The 15,283-nt window shown below is 32.6% G+C and overlaps 2 protein-coding genes across 2 annotated transcripts; both read right to left on the minus strand.

Annotated features, from left to right (window-relative positions):
• Positions 1-64: 64 nt before the first annotated feature.
• LOC11432986 (uncharacterized) lies at positions 65-5,096 on the minus strand. The gene is made up of 4 exons (XM_003623520.4): positions 4,945-5,096; positions 3,194-4,813; positions 1,844-2,880; positions 65-527 (listed from the first exon to the last, which is right to left on the minus strand). The coding sequence occupies exons 2-4, from the start codon at positions 4,643-4,645 to the stop codon at positions 407-409; spliced, it is 2,610 nt and encodes an 869-aa protein (XP_003623568.1). The 5' UTR covers positions 4,646-4,813; positions 4,945-5,096; the 3' UTR covers positions 65-406.
• Positions 5,097-11,507: 6,411 nt separating this feature from the next.
• On the minus strand, positions 11,508-12,655 carry LOC11436404 (uncharacterized protein DDB_G0271670). The gene has a single exon (XM_024769435.2). It carries the CDS (start codon positions 12,513-12,515, stop codon positions 11,943-11,945), a length of 573 nt encoding a protein of 190 aa, XP_024625203.1. The 5' UTR covers positions 12,516-12,655; the 3' UTR covers positions 11,508-11,942.
• Between the last annotated feature and the right edge of the window lie 2,628 nt (positions 12,656-15,283).

Below are 15,283 nucleotides of genomic sequence, written 5' to 3' on the forward strand. Positions count from 1 at the left end.
GTGCACATTGTAAATATAGATAATAAATAAATAAATAAGAAATGCAGAAACATGAGAATATATCTTCAATGAAAGCGGATCATGTTAGAATAAGCTTATTTCTCATTAAGATGTCATAATTGAAGATAGTGACAAGGGAGGGAATGTGAACTTCCATTCTCTAAAGAACAATTTCATATCAAAAAGGGGGACACCTCCCTTAACCTGCCTCAGAAAGCCATGCACCAAGGTGCATGTAATCCTATCAATGCTAGACAATAAGTGAACATCAATCTTCCTTCATAAACAAGAAAGGAAGATGCAATGCATTCGGTATTCTAAACTCCCCCAACCCCCAAAAAAATGGAATTGGCCTTGAGAAAAGTTGAGTTTATAAAGTCCCTCTTACCCTGTCACTACCATCTTTCTAATCAGATGACCATAATGAATGTACATCTGATGTTGGATATTGTGGACTGCCATTATGGGGCCTTGCAGCAGATGAATTCCCTATGCCTTCCACAGAACCATGTAAATTCCATTCATTTCTGCAAACGAACAGATACACAAGATGTTAAACAAAGAGTGAGAACATGAGTTTAAACCGTTTTTATTAACACTAAAATGGATATCAACACACCCGAGACAATGTCCGTACAGGCATTAAGTTAAAAGAATACAGTAGTTTTACACAAAAATTTGCAAGTTGTAACACATGTGTTGACTTCCATTTAAAATTTTTCATGTTTATCTGGTTCAACCAGTTGGCTGTTTATGAATATTTTGCTGATGGCGTTTATCTACAAAGCTATATTTAGGAAGGACAATAAAACTGACTGCAACTGGTGTTTATCTACCACGTCATGAATCAATCAATGGCAAACCAGAAGATCAAAAATATTGTCCCACCCCAGATGCAGTATATACCCAATCACTTCATTTCATAATTAAATAAGTGTATGATCGTAGAGATGTGTACACACAACGCAATCATTTAATTTGCAATTAAATCCAATATTACTAAATGGAACAGCGTAAAGGTCATTAGCAGCTGAATCCTAGAAAAAAATTTGCCTGTATTTTATGCATCCCATCATATCCTACATAACATAACAATAGGTTTCTATTTCAATTAAAACTAATTAAATTACCTTCCATATGTATCAACATACGTGGGTTCATGGACAACAGAAATACATAGAAATCTTGCTATAAGCCATAATTCTGTAAGCCCACATAGAAACCATATGTTCAAACCTACTTCAACTCTAAACCATATTCAGTTTGCTACTCCCAATTCATATCTCATAAATCTCGGGTGCTCAATGGAACACACAATGCTAGATCTTGTTTTACTCAGATAATTAGCCCTCCTCCCTCACATTATTATTAGACTATGCAAGTAGAAAAAGAGTAAATGATTACTACTGCACATCAAAGGCAGATCATTCATATTTAAAACATGAAATGAACATAAATTTGTTTAGCACACTTCCTAATTGCCTAGATTCACTGTATCTCAATTTGTCTTTATAAGACTCCTTTCTGTAAGGAAATATTCAAATGATTTAATCAGTCCGTTCAAAAATTCCCTAGAGCAATATGCACTGCTCTGGATAGTGGGATTCAGCCTCCTAAAAGTACATTTTGACCTACTTAGTTTGATCGACTAATTTCAACATCTTAGCAACCCATAACTTGAGAAACAGCCTACTAACCACTATGACGCTAAAGTTTACACAACAGCATAGACAAAAAAAGTTCAAAAATTCGAACAGCAAGGTAGATCCATAAACAACAGGCATATTAATTAAACAAGTCATACAATAACAGGCAAAATTAGGCCAAACAGTTATTTACTCACTTGGGCCAACCGTTAGCTGGTGAAGACTCCAGAACATTACTGCTAGCAGATCCGCTTGGATTCCCATACATCCTTTCATTCTGAGAAATCTCATGAGGTTTAAGGCCACCAGATAAAGGTGGAAAGAGACCGTTTTGTAACCAAGGATCATATCCTCTTGAAACTGCAACAGGACTGAAGGTCCCATCACTATTACCATTAGGATGAAAAACATTCTGGGCAGAATAGCTACTGGGAACTATGTTATCATCTTTGTTAAAAACATTAGTTGTAGTCTTCTGAAATGCTGGGAAGATAAAGTCATCATTGGTTGGCATGTTCCTTTGTGAGGATGAAAGCCAACTTCCTGGGCCACCAACAAAACCTAAACCTTCCGGACCAAGAGGTGAACTACTCCACATCTGCCATGTTCCCTTCTCAATTGCAGCTGCATCATCCAAAGGAAATGGATGTATACCTTGGGCTAGGGGGTTACTAGTAAATCTATTAGAACCATTATTCTTTTCTCGGGTCAATGGGGACTCAATTGGAGATGGCTTATTGACGTCAGTACCAGATGTGTTTCTTAAAGAGCGGGGCTTTATTACTTCTGCGTCTTTTATAAAGCCACTTCCCAAATCCAACGGAAAATTATCAAGTGACTCATAAACAGGACCAAGCAAGGATGATGGATGTGGGACATAACAGGGGTCTTCAAAAAGCTCTTGCTCTTCATGCCTAAAGTCATGTGATGTATTTACAACAGGAGGGAATACAGGTTCAATTGCAGGAGAGAAACCTAGACTACAACTAGTTGAACCATTAAGATTAGTAGAAATATTAAACGGTGATGGTAGACCAAACTGAATTGGATTGTTAAATGATTGTGTGACTGGTGACTGGCCAGATAATTGAGGGCTTTTGGCTTCAACTTGAATTTTAGAATTCGGTCTACATATTACATTTGAATTTGAGGATTTAGGAACAGATGAGGAACGAGTAAATAATTGCTGCCATGACTTTTTAGGTGCAGTCCATGGCTTTGGTTCTGGCAGAACCTGCAGGGAACAATCATCAGGTCATGTATTTATAAAAAAATTGACACTTTCCTAAATTGATCGTTGGTAACTATAAATTAATACTAAATAGAGCACCATTTAGTTTTCATAAATTTCAAAGATTGAATGTTCAAAATGGTACACACAAAAAAAAAGGGTAGTAATAATACACTGGCCTGTAAAATCCATCTAAGTATAAAAAATTCCTTTGAACAAAAAGTTAATAATACTATATCAATCAACCTTCAGAAAAGCCAGAAAACAGAATTATAAAAAGCAAAGAAAGGGAGAGACAGTAAGCATGACAACTTACAGAATGACTGATATTCTTATCATCTCCATTCAAATTGGATTTAGCAGCTGGACGTTCAGGAAGAAGTATATCTCTCTTGCTGGCAGCAGCATGAGCATGATCTACAGATTTGTTAGACTTGCTTTCTTTCACCACAGTGGCAGGAATATTAGCACCCTTTCCAAAACCAAGTGCTTTTGAAGAAGACAAAATTGTACCACGCATGCGATCAAGGTACCTTGTCCCAGTACTTCCTTGGTTATAACTATTTGCAACCAAATTTTTACTATGTGCAGTATCTGTACTCTGTCCTTTGCCACTCTCTAATCCAGATTTCTGATGCACTCTATGATCAGTTTCAGTCTTTTTGTCAAAGTCCCGCTTTCGTTCACTTTCTTTGGTAGCTCTTTTATCCAATTCTTCTACATCAGAATTGCTCTTACTAGACCCTTTATCTTTCTCTTTTCTTCTTTCCTGACGCTTCTTTTCAGCTTCCTTCCTTCGGTCTTTCTCCTTACTGGTATGTGATAATTTGCTGTTATCTTTTTCAGCTTCTATTGTCTCATCTCTCAGCCTCCTACGCTCCTCCACTAACTTTGCAACCTCTTCCCTCTGTTTTCTCTCTTCCTCCTCCAAAAGTTCTCTCTCTAGCCTAGCCTGTCTTTTCTCTTCGGCTTTCCTCCGTGCTTTTTCTCCTCTACTTTCATTCAAATTTTCCCCATTCTCACCCCTTTTTGCCAAGAGTGCCCTGCGTTCAGCATCAGACAAATATTCTTCCCTTGAACTAATTCTAAAAATCTTTCGCCAAAGCCATCTAATGGTCAAGAAAAAAGATGCCAAAAGCCTGCAAACAAACACCAAAATACCAGAATATGACCTAGTTGTCAAACAATGCTCATCTCCAAAAATACTTCCATTCCCATTCATCCTCCAGTTGATAGCATTACCTCGAACGGAACCACCAGCCCAATTGCCATTCTCTAACCAGTCCTGACTGCACATCCACCCATTTTTTCCAACCAAATCCTTAACAATACCAGAATTCGAAATCTGCAACTCTTGCGACCCAGGCAAGTCCAAAACCGGTCTCTTCGATACATGCCCACAATACGAACACATAAACCGACTCCCACCAGGATTCTGATCTCTATACGGATTCAAGCAGTTACGACACCTCCTCGTAGCCGTCTTCCTCAGTTTCTGCATTTCAATAGCTTCAAACCTCTTCCTCTCCCTAAGCCTAGCATTCCTCCTCACCCGCCAAGCCGACAGCTGAGGCATCAAAATCTCATACCAAAACAGAGTAACCAACAACACAAAAACACAAGCCAGTCTCGGTGAAGTAATCTCAAACCTAAAAGCCGGTGGCAGAAGTTGAGAAAGTGCCCATAAACCAATCAAAGGAATAACCAACCAAGGCAGCATTGTAGCAACCCGGCGAGAACACTTCTGAATGACACACAGTATACACATTATCCTCTTACCCAAACCCTCAATCCAAACCCCAGCAACAATCCAATTTCCCAGATACTCTCAAGCTAAAGACCAATACTTTATAGAAAAACCCTAACCCTAAATTCTACTTCTTTCTCTTCCAAATCAAATTCAAAATCAAACAATACACTTCAAAACTTCAAAACCCTAAAATACCAAACAAAAAAAATGAAAAAAATCAGAATCAATAAAACCCTAATTGTGGGAGCTATGAAGCTTCAACTATGGCGATAAAACCATCAATAGAAAGAGAATTGAAAATGGAATCGAACACTTACAGATTCATCGTCAAATAACGGGTTCAGAAGCGAACTTGACTCATTCAAATTTGGGTTGGTGATTTTTGCGGTGTGAAGAAATAACGATTATGTGAAAATGAGATAAGAAGAGAAAGAAGAAGAACAAGAAAAAGTGAAAGACAAAAACCCGAAGAACCAGTAATTGAACCGGGGGTTTTGGGTTGGACCGGTCAAGGTGAACCGAACCGGGTCTTATTCTAGTCTTTACTCTCTTCGTGGTTAAGAAATAAGGAATAAGTCCTCAGGTGAAATTTGTTCCAAGCTTGTCTTGTTGAGCACGTAATTAAAAATTTGACAAAAAACAAAGTAATTAAAAAAATTAATTGTTAGTAATTTTGACCAAATTAAATGTAAATGAAGAAAAAGATAAGGGTAAAGATTTTACTATTATTTTTGTATATAACTCTTTAAAAAAAGTTTGGAACTCTATATAGATATGATCGAATTAAGCTTAATTTATTCTGGTTAATAATTTGAGTTCATGTATTTGGTCGATATTCCTATTTTATATACATTGGATTGGATTGTATATTAAATGAATATTTGATTGTTTTGACTAGTTTAGTGAATATTCGATTATTACTAATTTTAGATTTCAAACCAAGTAAACATTTTTTTCCTGAAAAAATGGGTAAGAAATACAGTAAGATTGATCACTTTTCGACTCGGTTCATGTTTTCTTTTCGGTTTACTTTTCCATTTAGTTCATGATTTAGAGTCAGTTTGTTATAGCTTTTTTAAGAAAAAAATCATTTTTTTTAAGAAAATAATCAATTTTGAGAATGTTGCATCAGTCTGTTAAAGCAAAAAATCTAATATATTTGAAGCTGTTAAGAGCATCTTCACAAAAAATAGATTTTTTTAGAGGAGAGATAAAATATGATTTAAAACATTGAACTAATTTTGTAACAAAAAATCATTTTCATATAGTTGTATCCAAACAAACTAAATTATTTGTTTAAAAAAAATGATTTTTTCCTTCAAAAAAAAAAAGTGATTTTTATCAATTCTGATTTTTCATAAAATCTCTAAAATATATGGCCCTTTGTTACGGATTAAAATAAAAGTGATTTATTACATAAAATAATTTAGAGATTATATTTTAGAGATTTTATGATAAATCAGAATCTATTTTGTGTTTGTTTATCGTAATAAAAAAAACACTTTTTTTAAACAAATAATCTAGTTTGCATGGATACAATTATATAAAAGGGACTTTTTGTTACAAAATTAGTTCAATCTTTTAAACAATATTTTCTCTCTCCTCTAAAAAAATATATTTTTTGAGAATCTGCTCCTAACAGCTTCTCATTTGAAGCTGTTTTTAGATAATTTTTAGATTCTGATTTTTTTAAAAAGTTGCAACAAACGAATGCAAAACTCTTAAAATTGATTATTTTTTTAAAATAAGTGATTTTTATTTTAAAAGCTCTATAACAAATACATATTATGATAAATATCAAAGACTTACGATTAATTAACTAATTTTAGTATCACAAAAATATAATTATAGTATATATAATGTGTAGGGTGCAGAGCGGGCTGGGCACTAGAGTACCCTAATTGCGCCCCATACCCGCTCAAATTTGCGGGTATTTTCATAAGTCCAGACCCAGACCTAACAATGTGGGTATTTACATGTTCATTGTGAATAATTTTTTTGGGTGTCCATTAGACTTTGTCTAATTACCATCCCTATTCGCCGGGAATATGCAGTCTTTAGTTTAGCTATAATCATTTGGATTGATTCAATCATGTATCAATATTTGTATGACTGTTTATTTTCTCACCCTATGAGTTTCTCACGTGTCCTATGCAGTTCAGATTTTAAAATCCGAACTGCATAAAAATACCAAAAATACATTGAAATATTTCGGATTTTAAAACTCGAATAAGCGCGCGAGAACCTCGTAAGATGGAAAAAGTAATGACATATTTGTATGTATCAGGTTTTAGGGGTTCAAAGTGCCCTAGGCCTTTGCTCTAACTTTGTTGTTTCCGTTGCTGTATCAGCCTGTGACTTTTGTTAGGCATATGTTATGCCTTTATGTTTAATATATATAGTATTTTTTCCTTGCCTTTTCAAAAACGTAAAAAAGGGTCTCTATACCACTCTACTACTATTTTTCTCTAAAATTTTCTTTGGATTACCTCACTTGAACTAAAATGGGTCTAACATTTGATTAGTCCTATGACCAAATCAAGTTTATAATCTAAGACCGTTTCCTCGACTAACTTTCAAGTCCTAATGTATAAACAAAACGTCCAACCAAAATATTATTTTTTTCAAAAAAAAATATGCATATAACTTGGCTTATTTTCTTTAACTTGTAGCAAGCAGCAATAGTTTGACCTTGGTTTCTAAGTCTATTGTCTGCACTACACTCTGTACTCTCTTACGAAATCTTTAGTTAGTAAGTGGAAATCTGATTAAATATATCAGTGACAATCAATAAATGTATCAGCTGAAAACAAGGTCAACAATATGTGCAGCATTTCAGTTAATCCCTTTCTTTGTTCAACATTTTTCTTTAGTCCCTGCAGATTTCTCTCTCTCTCTCTATATATATATATATATATATATATATATATTGGTACAAAGGTTTTTATACTTTATTCCATTGTTTTTACGATTGTTAATTAAATTTAAGGAAAAAGATAGGTAGACACCCTTTTTCATACACTTCTTATGTACACCCCCATGTATTAGGGGTATTTGAGTAATTTTACATCATATCATCACCCTTTTTCATCTCTCCTTTCAATGTTTTTGCCACGTGTCATAAATGTGTGTGGGTGTAAAAGGGTGTATGCCACCTAAGGTGGTTCATGTATAAGAGCTCTAAATTTAATAGTTAACTCTTGTTGAATCACTATTAGTAATTTTTTGTTTATATAGATATATATTTTTTTTGAAGGAATTTATATAGATATATATTATCATACATATATAGAGTGGCCCATATGCACGTGGGCAAGTTGGGAGAAGTTCAAAGTTTTTTCTGCCGACAAATTTATATAAGATCGACCAAGATCAAACAATTGTTTGGTTGTTGGGTATCCTTTCAATTAATCTGTTATTTCCGGAATAGAGATCTCTTATACTTCTTTTGCATTTGATTTGCATCATATTATAATGTAAGCATAGAGACACCAAAAATAATCAAAGTATTTGATCCATAATACAATGTATAAGGTGGTTAACCCCACTTGTGGTTCTAATGAGGTGGTTATACCTTATCATTTAGACACTTCTTTTTTAGTAACTTGACACAAGGTATTAACTTAACTTCGTGTGTTTAGATTCACTGCTGTGAGTTTGAATTTAAACAAAAATATTAAAACTGCGGTAGAAAACCATAGTAACAACAAACTATATACATTTGAACTTCTAAAATTATAGTCAAAGACTTCTAAATTTATAGTGGCAATAGCCCACGGCTCAATCAAACACAAGATAAACTAAATTTTCTTAAAAGATTAACTGGACACAAGATATAATATGGTACATGTGAAGCCCTGATACTTTAAAATAGTTGACGTATCGTATCCCCTGTGTAATGACTGATACTTTTCGATACGTATCAGAAGAGTATCCGAAGATTAAATTTTTTTTTTTTTTTAAATAATTATCCGATACTTCCCGATACGTATCAGGAAATTAAGTATCCGATAATTATCATGCACCTATATCTGCCCCAATAATTTCCAATTAACGTTATATAAAATAATTTAACTCTTGAGTATAGTGCTTCTTTTTTGGATCGATATAGTATAGCACTAACAATGTTTCTTTTGGATATAGTACAACACTTATGGTATAAGTGCTTTTTTTTATATATTGGATATGTAATTGAGTAATTGTCACTCTCTTAATCGTCAATATTATTTATATTTATGTTGATGTGCTACGAGCCTATGACTGATTTCTTTTGTTTGTTAATATGTTTGCATATTAAAAAAATGGTTATAATTATATTGTACATTTAATTATATAATTTTTTTTATTAACGTATTCAGTCGTATCGTATCTTGATTTTTGAAATTTTTCCGTATCGGCGTATCAATGCAGTATCGTATTCGTATCGTATCTCGTATCCGGGCTTCACAGGTCAGGACAGTCTAAAGCTGGTGCATTCAGACCCAGACCCGTCTCGCAGAGTCTCAAAATTTTGAGGCTTCCAAAATTTATTTTATTTAAACTTATAAGGATTTTTTTTTTGTGGTGTCCGGGATTCAAACGCCGGACCTTACATATATTATGCATTAACCTTACCAACTGGAGTTAAACTTACAGGGACGTTAACTTTTATATGGATTTTTTTTAACTTATAAGGATGTTAACTTTTATTAAACAAAATAGTTCATTACTCCCTCCGTCTCACAATAATTGTCTCTTTAGCATATTTTTTTAAAAATAATTGTCACTTTACAATATCAATGCAGTATTTTATTTTTTTTTTCTTCCACTATTATACATTTATTTAATAAATTTCATTCAACTTAACTACTCCACTAACTACAATTAATAAGAGTATTTTAGTAAATGATGATATTAATTTTACCATTGAAATCAACACAATTAATCATTTCCTTAATAATCGTGCACAAACCTTAAACGACTATAATTTAGAGACGGAAGGAGTAAAACTATCTACAATATATGAAAATATGTTTAGGTTTAATTGCACTTTTGGCCCCCTATATTTCAAGAAGTTGCGATTTTGGCTCCTTAACTAATTAAAATACAAAACAGCCCCCTATGTATTGGATCTTTGGCAGTTTTGGCCCCCTAACTAATTAAAATACAAAACAATCCCCTACATATTGGATCTTTGGCAGTTTTGGCCCCTTAGACAAATTTTGACTCGATCAACGCTGACGTGACACTTCAAAGCCGCCACATGTGCATTGTTTCAATTAAAAATAAAAAAAAATTACATTATAAATTAAAGTATTAAATAAATGAAAAAAATAACAAATAATTAAAAAAAAAAAAGAAAAAAAAAAAGAAAATCGCGTTCCAAAATCTGATTCTCCATCTTCTTCCACCGAAACATCAACCAAACACTATTTGGAGGTACATCGTTGAGTACTATTTGATTTGATTGATGTTAAGAAGTTGTTGAAAAAAAACATTGTTCCTAGTATATATTCTTTATGGTAGAAACCCAGTCCTCTTAATTATGACTAGGCATATATTAAATTTTGTACTCCTGCATGAATCCGTGACACACGAGAAATGTAGAAATAAAAGGTAACATTCAAACGTGGGTAAGGGCACTTTACCCTACACTATACGACTCAACAACAAAATGGTGACTTTTACGAATTAATAGTATGAAAGTTACTCTTACAAATTTTTAGTCTTTGCAATGAATAATGGTGTAGATAGTTGACAAAAAAAGAACACTAAAATTGGCCTTATTTAGGAAAAAATACAGTAATATGTCAAATATGATGAAGTAAGATGTTTCTTCTGCCGCCCCTTCAATTATGTAAAGGGACATGGCTAGTAGTGAACAAAAATTTTCAACTGTTGTGGCCCTTGTGGGCTTAGGCCCTCATTGTTATAAAAGAGAATAAAAAAAATTCAACTGTTGAGTTGTTCTAGAATATGTGACAAATTCTATGAATGTGTGAGAAGAAAGAGAGAATAAAAATACTAGAAATCTTAGTTTGATACATATAAGTTACACACACTCAAACTTGATTTCGAAAAAATGTTTGGGTGTGATCTGCGAAAGCTGATTTTAGTTATAAGTGAGTTGAATGTAAAATGATTTATGTTTGAATACGTTTATGTAAAAGTGAGACAAATTTTAATGTAAAAATCAGATTTAGAGATAAAAACTACAAATCATAACTTCAATTTAAAATCAATTATACTTGAACACGTTCAAACGCATCAAAAGCAATTCTACATATCCATAATCAATTTTAACTCATGATCAACAGTGAAATCAAACACACTTAGTGGATGTTTGGGTTCGTGGAGCGATGGTTAGAATTACGATGAACCATCACAATTTTGACAAAAACTACACTCACAAGTTACAACTTCAACAAATATTTGTGATTTTGTCAAACTGATGACAAATCCAAACATATATAATTAGTATCGTTTTTCCCAAAGATCATCTTTGGTTTCTAGTCTTTAAACTCATTTGAAACTTTATTTCAAACTTCGATTAAAGTTTTCAAATGTAAACCATTTTTCAAACTTAATTTTAACTAAATTTAAATTGAAGTTATGTTCGCAGTTTAATTGGGCTTGGTATTGAACATTGACACGGCACCATTACATATAGTTATGTTCAATCACAATATTTACGTGTTAGTGTCATCCCTAGTGCTTGTCGTGATTGATTGTTCAAAAGTCAAAACCAAGTTTTGCAAATATTGATCAACCAAAGCACAATAAGCCATAGAAAAAGAAAAGCTGAAAAATTCATTTACAATTATTTCTAGCATGATACTATTGTCACAAATAACAAAACTCATAAAATAAAAAAACCAAAAGAAGATATAACAACAAGATCTTGCTGGAAATTAAGGTCCATGTATTCAATGTACTCAAGTCACTTTAGCACAAAGTTCAAAGATCCATAAACTATTTATGATGGTTTAAACATCATAATATGTTTAAGATATTAAAATACACCTTAGAATTAACCATAACAATTATTTGAGAAGAAACAAACTCACTCTCCTAGAAAATTTGTTTGCTCTTTAAGCATGAAGAGCAAAGAGATTAATTACACATAAAACTCTATTTAAGTGCATGTTTAAATTAACAATAACATTGACAGAGTCACGATACGCTACAGTGATTTTGACAAAACTATATTTTAGAGTTTCAACAAAATCGTAATGCTACTAATTTCGTTTAACTACTGATCACCGTGATACGAAACATGCACTAAGCTAGTAGAACTCCCTTGGCCAGTTGGCCAAGGTAGAATCGACTATTAAGCTTACCTTTTGGAGAACCCTAGGAATCCACTATGAGCCTTAGTGCTAGTTGAACGAGAAAGACCAAAGCATAGTGTTGAAGTAGGTGAAGTAGCATCTTCATCTTCTTCTCTTGTGAAATCAATAGATGAACCATAACTTAGAAAACGCCTCCTTCTTGTAACAACTTTGGAAGATGATGATGATGAGTCTGAGGAAGAACATGAAGCAGAAGAATAATAAGGTGAAGAAGGTGAATTAGAGGGTGATGAAGATGATGAAGACATAATATTTTTCTTAAGATTTAGTTTTGGGAAAAGTGCAAGAAAAATATTGGATCTTGAGTTTTTCTTAATTGGTGTTTTTTTGCATGAATAATAAGAAGGTGGAGGAGTAAGAGGAGGAAGATTTTTCTCAGAGAAAGTATATTTTGGTGTGCCAGGTTGAGATTCCCAAACAAAAGGGACAGTAACAGCTACTCTAAAAGAAGGATTGGATATGGAACTTTCTTTTGTAAGAAGTCTGCAGAAGAACTTGTCATCTTGCTTGATTTGGAGTATAGTTTTTTGTGGTTGCTCAGATTTGGAACTAAACATGTTTGAATGAGAATTTTGGTAACTTAGTTTCAATATGAATAATGTAAAATGAGTTTGAAGTAGTTTGTGTAGAGAGAAAAGATGTGATATAGAGATTTGGACTTTGTATTTGTTTATTTAAATAATAGTGTTAACTGTTAAGTGTCACATTGAAATGAAGTCAGCATGTTTGCATTTATATATTTTAATTAATCTGAAACACATGCAACTCGATTATTGAAAGCTATTGGTACTATTATTACTAGTATATAACACACTGTTTGAATTAAAAAGGTTCTTGTTTTTTATGAAAGTAAATAATATAGTAATAGTATATTTTGATTTGACCATTCCCACTTGCTTGTTTTGCTGCATGTAGTGAGGAAAATTTGAGCCTACAAGTTTGTGCTTCTTGACCCTTGAATAGGATTTGCTTGCTCGCCATCAACTTGTTGCATGATAATTCTTGCTGGTATTAGATGTTGTTCATCTTTTACGAAGAATTTAAAGGGTCATGTATAGTAATATTGTGTCATCTAGGTCTATAAACGTTTTATTTAAGAGGATTGATTTTATCATTTTAAAAAGATTAGTGTCGCCGTTTGTTGTATGTTTGTCTTTCATCCTTATATAAATTACATTTCTCTAACACCATCAAAAAAAATCTTGCTTGGTCACAAACATCTAGACTCTTGATTTTAACACACAAACAAGATAAAAGATAGATAGAAAAAATAATTAAACACTAATGACTACTATCATGTAAATAATTTTTCTATTATGTTTAAATTTACACCGAATAAAAAGTCAAAAATAGTAAATTTTTCTTCAAACTTGTACACTTTATATTTAAATACATAATTTTATAATAAATAATTCTTATTTTCAATAAAATAAAAATATATCTTTTTAGTTCTCTTAACCTATGCAATACTACATTGGTTAGACAGACCATTTTTAAATATTTAAATTAAATTAGATGTTTTTATATGTATGTCTAAATCATATGCACAAATGTGTGACCAAGCAAAACTTCCTCATTGTTGTACATCTATTTGAACACGGCTTTATGGTGCAGCCTTATGTATAGCCATTAGATTAAAAGAGAGATAATCTAAGTCTCTGCAGAATGTTTCACCATAAAATAATTGTAGAGAATCTATTTCACACTTTGCTTAATTATTTATAAGCTAAATTACTAGTCTTTTAAATTTAAGGTTTGTAATAAATAGGTCTGTTAAAATATTTTGGTAACACACAAGTCCTTTAAGTTTGTAGACGTTTTCAATTTAAACCTTCGGTTAACCAAACGTTACAAAAACTTGACAGTTAAGTGTATGATATGAATGAACATTAGCCTGTAAAACTCATTTAATTAAGTACACACTCAATAGAGACATGGTGTTGGGTAATGCTTCAAAAATGCAAAGAAAAACAAAACATTTAAACTCAAATTTTAATTGAATCTCATACGCCTTCTTAAAATAGTGATATATGTAGACTTTCACAGCATCCCACATGAGTTGCTTGATCTAGCAGCATGATCATGTACCCAAAGAACATGCTGAATTTACGGCTACATAGGAGTCAAACTTGAAAATAGCACTACAAAATAATCCCTTAACATGGGGTACCCCTGCCACATTAAGGAACACTCTTTAATTCCTATTGTATTATAAATGAATAAATTCAGAATTTTCTTGTGTTACGGGCCCTTCACATGCAGCTTCCAGGAATTTACGCCATTGATGAAGACTGAACAAACTGAAATTGGCCAATATGGGTTTATTAATTTAATAATTTGGAAAGACCTAGATATATCATATATTATATAGCTAGGCCATTGTTAATTAAATTAGTAGGTTTATGAATGGAACTAAACTAAATGAATTGAAGAGAAGATCACCTAACTCAAGTGGACATGTATGTGTGGACCATCTCCATCATTTATGATATGAACTTAAATTGAGTGGATTGTAGTCTGTATCCTGTGAGTGTTACTTAAGGTAAAGTGCGTGGCACTTAGTGTTTGGACATGGAACCTTTATTGTAAATATCTATGTATATATGAGATGTCGACGGGTATCCACATACGATATCCTCATCATTTAATGGAAAATCTTATTTCAAATACACTAATATCCAATGGCACAGGTTAGAGAAATGTTAATCAGTACCAGATAATATTACTCTGCAAGCCGCCGTGTAGGATAAAAATGATATATGTGTTTTATTTAATCGGCGAATGATGTATTTTTCATGAGTCGTGATATTTGGTTTTATTATATGGGTAATACTTGGTTTACTGTAAGTATTTCTCTTGACGCTTGACTTGTTGCATGTATTCTTTATGAGTCCTGATATTTGGTTTGCTGCATGGATAACACTTAACTTGTTGCATGCATTAGTCTTGACACTTGGGATGCATTTTAGATGCCAAGTGGTACAAATGACAGAGTCATTTTGCTAAAGGACAAACAAGGGTAGAATTAATATTGTCATTTTAAGAAATCTGCATTTTGGCGCCTAAGCAAGGGCATTTCAATAAAATGGGTTAGGGTTGACCTAGAGTTTGGCAAGGGTTTACTACAATACTTATTGATGCAAAGATGAAAACAAACTTGTGCATGATACAAGATTTATCTCACTTGTGCACCATAAAATTGACCTAACTAATATAATATTTTAATAATTTTATTAAACTAAGGGTTAAATTTTTTTTTTGATATTTATCAATATTTTAACTTTTTGTTTTAGTTTGTATAACATTCTTTTTCGACATTTAGTCT

Source organism: Medicago truncatula, chromosome 7, assembly GCF_003473485.1.
Source record: "Medicago truncatula cultivar Jemalong A17 chromosome 7, MtrunA17r5.0-ANR, whole genome shotgun sequence".
NCBI lineage: Eukaryota > Viridiplantae > Streptophyta > Magnoliopsida > Fabales > Fabaceae > Medicago > Medicago truncatula.